The following is a 14,034-nucleotide window of genomic DNA, read 5'->3' on the forward strand; positions in this document are numbered from 1 at the left end:
ACCCCTTAGACAAATGCTGGTCCCAGCGGCTCTTATATGATTATCAATATCGACCCTTGGCCTGTTTATTTTAAGGGATGATAGGTAGCGAGCGAGAGATAGGGATGGTTAAGCTTGATCGCAGACGAGACGGAATTCCCCAGATGGGGTAGCGTCTGCGCCTTGCTTTTCAGGCACCAACATTCCTAAGTACATTTCCTGCCCTTCCATGTCCAGGATCCACTTACAACCTCATTGCCATGATCACATCCCAACCGCGCCCGATTCACTCAACGATTACGACATGGATGATTGTCTCTTGGCTTTGGAATCAATCAAACAGCATTCTCACTGCTCTGCTGCACCGTGGATCATTGTCAGAAAACTGCGACAGACGCGAAATCAAAGGGGTTCGTCCCCCCAATCTGGCTTTGAAACACTCTGCATGCCAAGGGTTCCAGCATATCTGTCCCCGCTGATCACCTCCGGCTTACGCTCCGCCTCTGGTTCGATCTGTGAATAGCCTCAAGGTGGCCACTCTGTTGCGAGCTTGTGCAGACGCCACACTTTCCAATCGGTTCCCTCCCTTGTTTGGTCACTCCAAACCCCTTTGAGGTCCCTTAAACTGTCGAACAAAGGGAAGATTCCATCACAAGCACGAGAAACATGGGAACTGGCATCGGCACCCTGTTTGCTCTCCTTTGAGATGTTCTTTATTAAGGGGTATCTATCTAAGTGGTGTGATTACTCTACCGCCCTCCTTCCCGAGACCCCAAGCGGGCCGTGTTGAACCCCTGATAATGCTGTGCACCCAGGCACTGGATCTCTCGTTCCCTCATTCTTCTGCGCCTCTAAAGGGACAGCAGGCCGTGGATATCATGACTACCAGACATAGGAATCCTCCAAAATGATCAATGCGATATGCAACGCCAGTCGCTGAATGCATTCTTGTGTTGTTGTTTTTGGTCTTTTTCTCTTTTTTTGATGTTTCTTATATGATGCCGCATCATATTATGAATGCTAGTGGCAGAAGGAGTGCCAATGCGGCCTTGGCTGGCGGTTGTATGCTGCCTGCCGCATTGTCCTTCTCCTTTGAGGGCGCTGCCTCTGGTTCTTCCAGCTCATGGAAGTTGTTGAACTTTTCTGCTGTTGGTGTTGAATCTTCACCATCCTCTTCCTCTTCATCATCATCGTAGATGGTGCCGTCGCCGATGCCAAAGTCGGCAGACTCGACAAAGTCGGAAAAGTCATCAGGGCCAACCCCGTCGACATCAGTAGCCTTGTGGTAGACGAGAGTGTTCTCAAGGAGAGTCTCGTCGTCGTCGTCTTGATCATCTCCTGAAGGAGCTGCAGTAGCCTCCTCGCCAGCGACCTCGGTTCTCAATGTTGAGGGTCGCTCGAACTTGGTTTCCACAACACCCGTGGCTACGGGAACATTCTCTCGGTATGGGCTTCCGCCCCGAGGATAGGTCATGGTTGCAACTATAGGCTCATCACCACAGATGTTGCAAGTCTCGACAGCCGAAGTGAAGCCATATGGCATCGCAGTCGGGGTCGCATCCACGGGCATTGTAGACATGCCCCGGTAGATCTCCTTGATCTCATAAGGAAACTTGGCCAGTCCCTTGGGAGAAAAGACGTCAAGCGTCGTCGTGTATGTGTGTGTGTATGCGCAGTCAGGACAGTTGCAGTCGTGACACTCGGGCATCTCGACGGTCCAGTACTTGTCAGGACCTTGTGTGGGAGCCGCTGGGCCAAAGTCGGCCTGTGTCGAGCTGAAACATTCTGTTATCGTCTGAGTCGTATAAGTGTATCGCTGGGCGACAGTCTGTGCTGTCCAAAGAGTGCCAAGGATGAGAATGTGCTTCATTGTGTTTGCGGTTGTTGCTGTTGGAGTGAGACAGAAAGATCAAACTGAAACAGGATCTACGATTAATATCTACATCCAGGCACGGCAAACAGCAAACGAATCACGATTACTGAGACCCTTGCAGATTCCCCTGCATACAACTCTATCTAACAGCCATATCCGGGTCATAGGCTCCATCGTGTCCTGGTCGACATGACCTATCAACATCCAGACCTGCAGCCTCTTGAAAGCCAGATCGGCCGATTAGCTCACGTCGGGGACCTGCTTCAGTCCAAAAGCATGCAGGAACGGGGAGCGGGTCCTCCAAACGTTTGCTAGCCTAGCCCATCGCCCAGGCCGTGATGTGACAGATCTGGATCTGGGGCTGGCCCTCTGCCAAGATGATGAAACCTTGTCTGGTCGGTGCTTTCAGATACCGTTCATGGCGGAACTCTGCAATGGCATTCAGACACGTCACACAGACCACTCGGGGTCCTCACGGATTGCGAGCTCCGGCAACCTGATTACAGAGCATCACGAGAGCAAGTGGAGTGGGCGCTTTCATGTCTCAGACTCAGTCCCAAGACGTCTCGACAGTCGGATGTTGGTCGCCGAATGTTCGCTTTTGGAAAACAGAAACACGTATCCTCAGTTCAGGACCCTAGATTACCTTCTCGAAGGATCACCGTGTGGTCCCTTGTCACCAACAATGGCATTCTCTCAACCTTGCCCGTCTGAGCATTGTACGAAGGATCTTCCAACGACCTACCACATGCAGTTGTCACTGCTAATGTGAAGGAAACCTTGGACGATAGGACTGCTTGCCTGCCTGCCTAGCTACCGCTGCCCTCCCACACGAACGCCCCTCCATACTCGATCGGAAGCTAATAGCTATCTAGACCAAGGGGATCCCAGCACGGCTATGTTAATCCCCCTCGAGGTCATAGCTCCCTTGTCAATTTTCCGATGGCTTGCATAAGCGTCCTGCCTACTAACCCTAAAGCATGGCCTTGGCAGGAAGCTTGAACATGTCCCCAAACGGTCCTGTTACGGAGGGGCGTCTCTATGTGGCGACGGATGCCAATCACCCCAATATCCTTTGCATTTTACGTTACGGATTCGGATATCTTGTTGTTACGGCACACGAGAGGCATGGCAGATCTCGTGATTCCGCCACAGGAGAGGGGAGAGGCACACCTGATCGTCAGCACATCGCAACTCATTCAACAACTCACCTCATCTATTACCTCAAGTGATAACGCGATGAACAACGAGTGACGCTGGAAGTCCAACTCGCCACCACCGGCCATCGTCCCGTACCATCGGAGAATAGCCAACAAGCGGTGATCTGTGCTCGCTCAAGCACAGTTGCATAATTACCAACTTACACCCAAAGACCACACCCCGAACCACTCTACCAGCCACCGTACAGATCACAGCACAGCATCACAAGGCGGAACTCTTCCGTAACATGCTCTACACCCTCTACACCCCATGACAAGCGAATGCGGCCCGCGTGGCGTTCCCGTCTAGGTTCCTCGTTGAGGGTGTCTCAGACAACCGGCAGCCATCCAACGATCTAGACCTCGTGTCACACACACGCCTGGCGCATTTCGACAACCTCGCTATATGCATCGCCCTAACCCTCGGCAGGCTGCCGCAGGCTAGTATGGTCCCCGCCATGGTCCCCGGGGGCTCGAAGCTCCCGTCAACTCCCCCCACAACTAAGGTGATAGCACGCGGCAGCTATCGTTAGCAGGGCGGCCGACTTCAGCCCTTTCGGCCTCGCCGTCGTGGCCTCTGCCCTGCTGGTTTCTCATTAACCCCGTTGAATCCCCATGGTAGCGGACTCTGTGAATGACCAAGCTCTTAAGGGGGATTTCATCTAGATCAGCTTCTCCGCCCAGCACAGGTATCCATTACACAGAATTACGTCAAGATAAACACCAGGAATGGACGCTTCTGGTCAAAAAGGGAGAGACGAACTGGTATCCAAATCCAGCAGACGCTGTCTTTCCCGCATCCGCTCCATCCATGAGCACATCCTCGCTATTTGGGTAACAAAACGTCTCTATTCGGCAAAGCGTCTCCGGCAAGACAAAGCTTACTTCTCAAAACGTTCGACACGGGCTTGGTACAGGAGCCAACGTTACACAGCTCAGTCTCTTGAGGATGTGATTCGACTAACGGGAAGACTTTTTCCTATGCCATCCGTGGCTGGACCTAGATACACACTTCTTGGCACTAGGCCTAGGCCTAGGCCTTGATGATCATTTCCATGCTTGCCGACTGAATATCCTCTCCTCAACTCGGTAAACGTGGGGGGAGTTAATACTCCAACTTGAATTTGCCCTCCCCAGGCTTCACTTTGGGCTTGAGCACCCGCTGAGGCTTCACCTGGATCTTAGGCTTCTGTAGGGGCTCATCATCCTCGTCATCATCGAACAACCAGTCCTCAGCACGCAGGACACCCTCCAAAACGTCCATAGCGTCTCTTGTGAGACAGACACAAATGGGCCAGTCCTCTGGTCCACTGGTCTTGTCCTCGCGAGGAAGAAGAATCACAGTCCCCTCCTTGAGCTGATCCGGGCAAGCAAAAATCGATGGCTGGGAGTCGGCGATGAAGGGGAGTTCGCCCTCGCAATAGGAAGCGTAACCCGTCCAATCCTCGAAGCAGACACTGGTGGTGTGGCGTCGGAGGGCACGATCACTCGCGAGCTTATCCTCGGCAGGACTGATGGTTTGCTTCAGACCGTGGAGCTTCTTCATATATCTGTTGTCAATCTTTTGCTGGGCGGTGTTGATGAGCTGGGCGGCGTATGCCAGTCGTCTATGATCAGTGACTACGGCCTCATGGTCATTCCAAGTCACAAAGGGGCCAGCCAAGTCTGTAACATGGCAGGTCGCGACGGCATCAACAGTACTGTTGCCAATGTATTCCCAAGGGTGAGGTTTCTTGGAGAAACCAGGCTTCATGACGTGGGCAGAAGCAGCGTCACTGGGTATAAGCATCCCAGCCTCACAGCGAGCACGCATAATAGTGAGCCAAAAGAGTGCAAAGACACAGTCTTGAATCGAGGGCAGACAAGAAGACTGAGAATCGGCGTCGTGCTCTCGAATCGACTCCCGGAGACGGTTGATGTCCTCAGCCTTGAGGTAGAATGTATGGACCAACAGGGTCTTGCGAGGAGTCGGCAACTCGGGGGTGCAGTTTTGGTCCCAGTCCCAGAAAGGGAGGTTATATCCATTGTCTGGACCGGGGTCGATTGTATCAGGCATGTCTCGCGAGGTCACTTGTTGTCACACACATTAGCTCTCTAATCACGCAGGTCCATATCCGGAATCACAAACCTGGGTGGGTGGTCCTGTAGCGGGCCGTGTTTCTCAGATACTGCCGGAGAAAGTTGTTGATGGCCAATCCATCAAAAAGTACTCTGCTAAGGGAGAAGCCCAACACCAGCATGCCATCCTTGAAGTTGATCTGAAGCGTCACAGGGGGGAAGCCATCGGCGTCGATATCTTGGCCATTGTCAAAGAAGCAGTCGCTTCGGTAGCAACTCAGGGGGGCGTCGTGGGGTGAGAAGATGGCCTCCTCGCAGTTGTCCCCGCTGGGAAGTTGGACCTTGTAGAGGCGACTCACAATGTCCCTGGTCAGACCGCGCGAGTGCACGAGTGTGAGCTTGTCTCCACGTTCCCCTTTGACAGCCTTGATGGTACCCGCCAGGAAAGGCCAGCGCTGGAGGGCCTGGTAGAACGCCCTGAATGTCTCGCGTTCGGTCTCGAGCCGCTGGACCGCGAAGTAGCTGACCCGAGGACAGGGGAAGGCGACGGCGATGCCGATGTAGTCCCGCGGCATGTTGTTCTCAATGGGTGTGAGGTCCATGGAGATGACCTCGGGGTCGGTGGTGTGGCTGTTGGTGTCGTCTGCGTTTCCATCACCGTCATCAGACTTTAGGTCTGGGCCGATGTCGTCCAAAGGGGACCCATCCACATCAAGGGGACTCTCTTCATCCCGCTTAGCCTCGGTGGTCGTGTCCGTGGTGGATTCAGATGGCTGGATGTCTTGCATAGCCTCATCCCGCTCATCCATGGCGGGAGAAGGTGGCTGATGCATTACTCTCATCGGTAAGACCTTGTTCGCCGAGGCCGATTCAGATCTAGATCTAGGGCTTGAAGACATAGTTATGACTGTCAGTACTGATGCCGTAGATGGTATGGATGAGTGATGTTCATGGGTCATGTTGTCCCGTGATGCGAACTTACCTTGGGCTAACGTGCAAGCGCAATACGGAAGTTGCGGTGGCTATGTTTAGACCATGGAGATTATTGAACTCTTGAAGAAGGTGTTACCCATCAATATTTGTTGTTGTCGACATTTTTTTCAGTGCAGTTGTGGTTGTTATGGACGATGTTAGCTTGCACTGGCAATACACTGCCAAAGCTGCATCATGACGTTGTTGCGATAGGGCGAATAGAGCTCGATCATAAATCTAATCATGATATTAGAGGGGCCCAGTAAAATAATCCAATATTCATATGCTTAAAATGCCTTGTTAATAGGTAGAGTCTTGTGAACGCTAATGCCTAACTTCTAGCTATTGTTAATATTGTTCAGAGTCACCCTCTATCATCCCCATGACCACCTTTTGATATCCAATCTAGACTATTCACTGCTTTTTATCATTTCATAGATCCATCTCAAATCGCCTCTAACCAAGTTTTGCTTACCGCCTCTCGAGATTTGAGTGTAGAGTGTGCTGCCTCATCATAGAAACGCAGATGAGCGCCAGGATGGACATGCCCAGCAGAGTCAACCACACGCCCCTGAAAGCCTCCATGAAGGAGGCCATAACCCCATCATACCACCCCTCGGGAAGGTGCTTGAGCTCTTCGAGGTCATCCCGGATTCGGCTGATCTCGTCCGCGGCGCCGGGCTCGTCGCCGAACCGCTCCCACAGACGGGCCTTGAGGATGTTTTGGTAGACTGCGGAGCCAATGGTCACCCCCACAGTGCCACCGAGGCTTCGAGCGAGATCTGGAACATGGTTAGCGAGTCGTGCGTTGGTTGCTGAGACATTTTCCAGGCTTACAAGTTGCAGACGTAATCACGGCCTGCTGGGAGTGGTCCACGGCGGCAATGCAGGCAAGAAGTGTCGTCGTGAGCATGGAGCCGTAGCCAGAACCGACAAAGAAGAAAGCGGTCGCAGTCAGCCACGAGGGGCTATGCTCGTCCTGGACCGTGAAGAGGACGACTCCCAGGATGAGGACGAGCAGACCCGCAACGCCCAGCTTGGTGTATCTCCCCGTCTTCTTCATAATGTAGCCCGAAGAGAGCGAGCCAACAGAGATACCAACGGGTGAAGGCAGAAGCTGAACTCCAGACTGGGTGGCGCTGGCACCGCGCACTTGCAGGTAGAGCGGAACGTAGAAGATGCCCGCCATGACGACCATGCTGCAGACGAGGTTGCAGAGACAAGCAGCCAGCACAGTCCGTTCAAGGAGCAGTTTGACAGGGATAATAGGCTGCCGAGCTCTGCTCTCCCAAAACAGGAACAGTCCAAAGGTGATGACGGCCAAAGGGATAGTCGTCAGCGGCAGAGGATGAATCCAGGGGACGAGATTGCCGCCAGAGTTGAGGCCTAGAAGTAGCAGCACCAGGAACGATGATGTAAGAAGAGCTCCTACAAAGTCGATGCGCGCGAGATACGACTTGTCCGACTGCTTCGGGGGCACCTTGACCAAGAACGCAACAGCCACGGCTGACAGAAGAACAGGAGGAACCTGGATCAAAAAGGCCAGCCTCCAGCCCCAGGCAGTATGATCGTTGATGAAGCCTCCAAAGACACCGCCCAGCATAGCTCCAGAGCCGTAGCAAATGTTGCCCAAGCCCTGGACAATGCCTCTCTTGCGCAACGGGACGAGATCCGAGCCCAAGAAAGTCGAGATACTCATCAATCCACCGCCTCCAATACCCGCAACAACTCGTCCAAGGATCATAACAGACTCATCACGCGCCAGGCCGCAGATGAGGTTGCCAGCCGCGAAAAAGATGTTGCTAAAAACCAGGCCAGGTCCGCGGCCAAAGATGTCGGTGAGGCGGCCTGAAATTGGCTGGCACGCGGCATTGGAGATTAGATAGGCGGTTGCCAGCCACGAAAGCAGACTGAGGGAGTGGAACTCGCTCGAGATGGGACCCGAGAGAGTCGCGATGATGGTCGAGTCGATGGCGCCCAGGAAGACGCCAACCCACGCCGAGGAAAAGATGAGGGCCAGCTTTGCAAACGACACCTCCTCTGCGACAACCGTCGTCTCCTCCTCTTGTCCTTCAGGCACTCCTCGCTCAGTGACATCCCCCGGCGTCTCGCTGGCTGGCTCAGGACGTCCATCCTGAGGTTGATCCGTCGTCGACTTGAGCAGCGGTGTCCGCTCATCGCTAACCCGCTCGTCCTCGACGCGGGACGAACTTCCACTCGCGTTCCCACGCATAATTTCACTGCCAAATTCGCAAAAAGATGAAAGAAGTTAAGAGGAAGAATTGGACAATCGTGAAGGGCCGGAGACGGACATATATGTTTATCTTCCGCTCGCGTGCTTATACCGGGGTATACTCGGCGAGTAGCGGCCTATCGGAAGCGGGGGAAGAATGTAGATCTGTCAGCAGCCAATGACGGTGACGGTTTTCCGGTTCCACGTACAGGGTAGCTTGCACCGAAGACGGAGTTGGATACCTGCTATTAACTCCGGCTCCGCTTGTGAGGTGGTAATGAGGAATAATAAGGAGTATCGTGATTCGTATGTGTTGTTTCAGATTTTGGGGAACTATTTTGCAGATATCAAATATCAACTTGTTCTCGACGTGACTTAAACAAGGTAAAGTATGCTCAACTACCTCTGCCTGATTGTCCACCGCTAAGATCTTATCCAGTAAAGTCAGATCACAACGGACCAACACAACAACTTGAATTTCATTCCTGTTTCATTCCGTTCTATGAATACTCGTAAACTCATATACTAGACTAACTTGGGGTACTAGAACCGTCTTCATTCTAGTCTATCCGCGCCTTAAACCCAGGGTTGCAACTCCCTTTCGCGACTTTTTGGATAGTGTGCCACGGGCAATAAAAGTGCCCCAAAGTCAGATATAAATGCAACGCTATGCAGAATCCCATATCGTCTTGTGTGTGTCTTGAAAACCCCTCAAACCATCTTCACTCATAGCGAGTTCTCAATCTCCATGATCTCACGGACACCCTCCTCGATCGCCTTGGTCTGCTCAGGAGACAGCCTCTTGAGGGGCCGTCGGGGGTATCCGCCGTAGCCAAAGTAGCTCTGGATGGCCGACTTGGTGCCGGCGATGGCAGCCTTGGTGAGCACCCAGTCACCCTTGGACAGCTTCTTCTGGAGAGCCTCGGCCTCTTCCCGCTTGCCCTTGACGTACAGGTCCCAGACGTGCACGCATGTCTTGGGCATAACGTTGGCACCGCCGGCAATGATTCCGCTACCGCCGCTGACGAGGGTCTGGATGGTGAAGTCGGCGATACCACCAAAGGCCATGTAACCAGAGCCTTCGCTGAAGGGAGTCTTGGCGTCCTTTGCGCCCGCCACTCGGGTGAGCTTGCCGGTGCTACCGCATGTGAACTTGGTGCCGATGATGTTGGGGTGCTTGGCGAGCTTGATGAGGAAATCGCTGTCCATGTCGACACCGGAGACGGCGCCAGGATAGTTGTACAGGATGATGGGGATGGGGCTGGCGTCGGCGAGGTCGATGAAGTAGTTGTAGATGGCCTCCTCGTCCATCTGGGCGCGGTAATAAGAGGGGGGAAGGACAAGAGTGTAGTCAGCACCGGCGGCGTAGGCCAACTTGGACAGCTCGACGGTGCCCCTGACGCTGCCCTCGGTGGCGCCAAAGACGATAGGGGTAGACTCGAAACCGGCCTCATCCAAGGCTTCTCGGGTGGCCTGAGTGACAGCAACCTTCTCCTCGCGGGTACAGTGGACGGCCTCGCCGTTGGAGCCCATGGTCACGAGACCAGCAAGGCCAGCCTTGGCCAGTCGCACCGTGTGCTTCTTGATGACGGGGATGTCGAGATCCTCAGTTTCGGGGTCGAAAAAGGTCATGACAGGGGCGTAAATACCCGTGGGAAGCGGGCGGCGAGGGCCAGTGTGGCCATTAGAGCCGTTTGTAGCGCCGTTGGAAGTAGTCATGATGGCTGTGGGGGGATGAGTTGTGGGATAGGAGATGGAGATGGGAGTTACAAATAAAACCAGAATACAAAACAAACGCAAAAACACAGGACCAGGGGTAAAAAGGAAGGCGAGGGACTTTATAGAAATATCAAATGCAATACCAAGCCGAGGAGTGGTCTTCGGGAGCTAATGGCTGCGGCGTGCGTGAGGCTAAAGTTGGGGGTGGATTCGCTTCGGAAAAGTCAAGTGCGCAAGAAGTCGCGTGGGTATTGGCTCGATTGTTTCCCCCAAGGACGTGACATTTTCGATGGAGCATGCAATGCAAGCCGAGGGGACATTTACTTTCCCTTACTTGGGTCTCTGAGCGGTCGTACGGCATTGCATTGCGCGACAATCTGTAAGAGAAACGACTGGAAGCGAGCTGTTGATTAGCTGTTTCGCTTGTCATACGTCCTTCACCGTGGCATCCTTGCTAGGCGGGCGAAACTAGACGAAACAGATGGTCATTGTAGAAACAGACGACCAATGCCATGTTGGCGCAGAATCATATTCCGTCTATAGCCTGGCCGCGGCCAAGGACTCGATCAGATTGAGGCGCATCACCAATTTGACCGGTGACCATCTTGGCTTGCGGGGGTTTGACCTATGAGGAAGAATGCGAGATCGGCACTTTCACAGATCAAGTGAACCGCATTCGGCAGAAGGTTGCTTCTCGACGCGAGATATCCCGTGGATGCATCCCTCATCGACAACCCAAGAGGCCGGCGAAGTCTTGCATCCCTGGACTAGTCCCGGCATGGGGAACCGGGCTGACGGGATGGGCATGACGCTACTGAGACGGCGATGCGGATTCTAGAGGGTCCCATGTTGGACATCCCACGCTCTGACGGTAGCCTCGTGCCGATTGCCTAGCCAGGAGGAGAAGCTTCCCCCGGTCGAGGGCTACAGTGTGCGTGAGAGGCAAAGTGCATCATCGAGGCGAGCTGAGTTGAGCCGGAACTAGGGCGGCAAAGTCCCCCCTAATGAAGCATGGCCGGAAGGGTAACCGGTGCTGGGCGTGTGAATACGAATTGGATGCGTATAAGTTGTGGTGGTGATGTAGAAACGTTTTGGTGTTGATGGGGGGGGGGTGGTGGATTTCCATGGCGTTGGGTGGACGGGGAATTCTCGGCGGCGGCCCCCAAAGTTGTTCCACCAGTGAGAGGAGCGAGTTGATACTGTACAGGCGGGAGCAGATGATTCACGGATGGGTGGTTACAGGGGATAAATGGAGTCATGCAAGTGATTTTTGATCGAGAACCACTGTTTATCATGTATTTTCACCTTTCATGTATCTAAAACGACTCGTAAGGGCGTTTGAATGAGATATCATGACTGAACACTTGAATGCGCCTCACACTGTGAAACCAAATCAACTGCTCTGCAATTGGCTGTCGGATATTGCCAGGGAATGCGGGGTGAGCTAGGTACTTCCTTGCCGTGGGGGTGGGGGAGGGGTCAATGTGAACCCCTTCCCCTCATGGGCTCTTTATTCGCTCGCTCTAAATGTTGCATCCTGCGATGATCCTTCAACATGCTCTGATGGTTTGGGGGTGGCTCTCTCTCTCACTCGCTCGCTTTCTCTCACCTTGAACTGTCGATTTCCTTCCCCGACGGATTTCTCACACCTTCGTCGGAATAGCTACCTAGCTCGAGACTTGGGTTCCTGACCCTACTTTCCCCATCTGGTAATCATGACCGTTCCGTGAGCTTCACCCCGTGCTTCACTTTCATGCTTCACTCCAACTCCTCTGCTTGCTTCTCCACCCCCGACATCTATAGCCGTCTATCCGTCTGGGGGAGGATTATCACAAGCCATCAAACGACTCGCAAACCACATGATGCCATTCCTTTCCCCATCCCCCGGATCGTCCCAAATCGTAGATTTCCCCTTCCCCACTCGAAGCTCTCAAACATGAGCGCATACAACATCAGATTTTACCCGGGAGCCTGCCATCATGACTTCCCCCCCTCCCCCCATAGTTTGAAAGCACTCTCTGCCTCGGGATTGGGGGGATTTCTCGCGGGGCTCGATTTATCCTCCAATTGACTTGACCCCTCACTTCGGTGGGAACCCCGAACCTGTAATTTGGTGTATATCGGAGACATGAGCGAAACATTCATATTCAACCTCATGTCCAGGTGAATTCCTGTTGATCATTCTTGCTGTGTATCGGAAACATCTCCACCTGTTCGCCTAGAGCTTTAGTGAATTTTGCACCCGAGTTTGCTACAAGTGCTTGCGAGTTTTTCTTTTTGCTTCTTTTTGCTTGTCGCTTTGCTCTCATCATAGCTTCTGCCCCTCCCCCGCCTGCCCCTCGTCATCACCAACACCTCTCTTACGATACCTCTCTACACAACCCTCACATTCACCATGGAGCCTCTTAACGTGTTGATGGTGAGTTATAACCCAAAATACAACCGGATTGACTCAGTCTAACTGTTGCAGATCGGTACTGGCGAGTACACCACCGGCTTTGTCGGCGGCGGTGCCTCTGGCTCAGATAAGAAGGTCGGCGTTGTCGGCCTCAGTCTGTTTGACCTGCGACGTCGCGAAAAGGTCAACAAGCTGGGCATGGTCGGTGTCAATGGCAAGAAGTTCCCTGCCATCCGTATGTTTCCCCCTCAGCAGCTTCATGTCATGATGGCTAACACCCGTAGGTGAGCATCTCCACAAGAACATCAGCCAAGTCTACAACAACCTCGACACCTCCTTCGACTCCTTCCCCGACAACAATACCGTAGACCCCGATGCCTACAAGACCGCCATTGACGGCCTCAAGGCCGGTGATGCCATCACCATCTTCACCCCGGACCCTACTCACTACCCCATCGCCCGCTATGCCATTGAGCGCGGCATCCACGTCATGATCACCAAGCCCGCCGTCAAGATCCTTGAGCAGCACCAGGAGCTTGTCGAGCTGGCCCGTGAAAAGGGCGTCTATGTCTACGTCGAGCACCACAAGCGTTTCGACCCTGCCTACGCCGACGCCCGTGCCAAGGCACAGACCCTCGGCGACTTCAACTACTTCTACAGCTACATGTCCCAGCCCAAGTCGCAGCTCGAAACCTTCAAGGCCTGGGCCGGTAAGGAGTCGGATATCTCCTACTACCTCAACAGCCACCACATTGACATCTGCGACTCCATGGTCCAGGAGCGCGGATACGTCCCCGTGACCGTCACAGCTTCTTCCTCCAAGGGCGTTGCTCTTGACCTGGGTTGCGACCCTGCTACAGAGGACACCATCTCTCTTCTCGTCACCTGGCTCAAGAAGGATGACCCTAGCAAGCGCGCTGTTGGTGTCTACACTGCCTCTTGGACGGCACCCCAGAGGGCCGGTGTTCACTCCAACCAGTACTTCCACTACCTGGCTGCCAACGGCGAGATCCGCGTCGACCAGGCCAAGCGCGGCTACGACGTGGCCGACGACTCTGTCGGCCAGCTCATGTGGTACAACCCCTTCTACATGAAGTACGCCCCCGACGAGGACGGCAACTTTGCCGGCCAGACCGGCTACGGCTACATCTCTATGGAGAAGTTTGTCGACGGATGCCGCGCCGTCAACTCTGGCAAGCTCACGCCCACAGATCTCGACAACAAGCCTCTCCCTACCCTCAAGAACACCATCGCCACGACGGCCATTCTCGAGGCCGGCCGGAGGAGCATTGACGAGAAGAGGGAGGTCAAGATTGTGGTTGAGGATGGCAAGTGGAGGCTTGAGTAGGAGGATAAAACACCAGTTGCTATTTACGTATATATCTAGGATGAAGAATGAACAAAAAGTAATGATCAATCTCATTTAAAAGGCCGAGAACTGCAATTCATTTCGTGGTGGTTATGCTTTGTATTCATGCTTATCGGTGGATCTCAAGCCACGAACCACGAGCAACTCTGCTCCACCAAAAACTCAGCATCACAGCGTCGATATAAATACCAACACTTGATCCACCGACTTTCTCTCTTATACCCAATTTCATTT

The 14,034-nt window shown here is 53.6% G+C and overlaps 5 protein-coding genes across 5 annotated transcripts; 1 reads left to right on the plus strand and 4 right to left on the minus strand.

The window, feature by feature from the left end:
* Positions 1-985: 985 nt before the first annotated feature.
* Positions 986-1,849, minus strand: NCS54_01159900 (Hypothetical protein; the record flags this gene model as incomplete). Its single annotated transcript, XM_053156871.1, has 1 exon — positions 986-1,849. The coding sequence occupies one exon, from the start codon at positions 1,847-1,849 to the stop codon at positions 986-988; it is 864 nt and encodes a 287-aa protein (XP_053012846.1).
* Positions 1,850-4,156: 2,307 nt separating this feature from the next.
* NCS54_01160000 (Hypothetical protein) lies at positions 4,157-5,918 on the minus strand (the record flags this gene model as incomplete). The annotated part of the gene is made up of 2 exons (XM_053156872.1): positions 4,157-5,121; positions 5,180-5,918. 2 exons carry the CDS (start codon positions 5,916-5,918, stop codon positions 4,157-4,159), a joined length of 1,704 nt encoding a protein of 567 aa, XP_053012847.1.
* A 634-nt stretch (positions 5,919-6,552) lies between these two features.
* NCS54_01160100 (MFS domain-containing protein) lies at positions 6,553-8,320 on the minus strand (the record flags this gene model as incomplete). Its single annotated transcript, XM_053156873.1, has 2 exons — positions 6,919-8,320; positions 6,553-6,863 (listed from the first exon to the last, which is right to left on the minus strand). Exons 1-2 carry the CDS (start codon positions 8,312-8,314, stop codon positions 6,553-6,555), a joined length of 1,707 nt encoding a protein of 568 aa, XP_053012848.1. The 5' UTR covers positions 8,315-8,320.
* Positions 8,321-9,040: 720 nt separating this feature from the next.
* NCS54_01160200 (Hypothetical protein) lies at positions 9,041-10,033 on the minus strand (the record flags this gene model as incomplete). The annotated part of the gene is made up of 1 exon (XM_053156874.1): positions 9,041-10,033. One exon carries the CDS (start codon positions 10,031-10,033, stop codon positions 9,041-9,043), a length of 993 nt encoding a protein of 330 aa, XP_053012849.1.
* Positions 10,034-12,428: 2,395 nt separating this feature from the next.
* Positions 12,429-13,779, plus strand: NCS54_01160300 (GFO-IDH-MocA domain-containing protein; the record flags this gene model as incomplete). Its single annotated transcript, XM_053156875.1, has 3 exons — positions 12,429-12,452; positions 12,504-12,666; positions 12,716-13,779. The coding sequence occupies 3 exons, from the start codon at positions 12,429-12,431 to the stop codon at positions 13,777-13,779; spliced, it is 1,251 nt and encodes a 416-aa protein (XP_053012850.1).
* Between the last annotated feature and the right edge of the window lie 255 nt (positions 13,780-14,034).

This window comes from Fusarium falciforme, chromosome 9 (assembly GCF_026873545.1).
Source record: "Fusarium falciforme chromosome 9, complete sequence".
NCBI lineage: Eukaryota > Fungi > Ascomycota > Sordariomycetes > Hypocreales > Nectriaceae > Fusarium > Fusarium falciforme.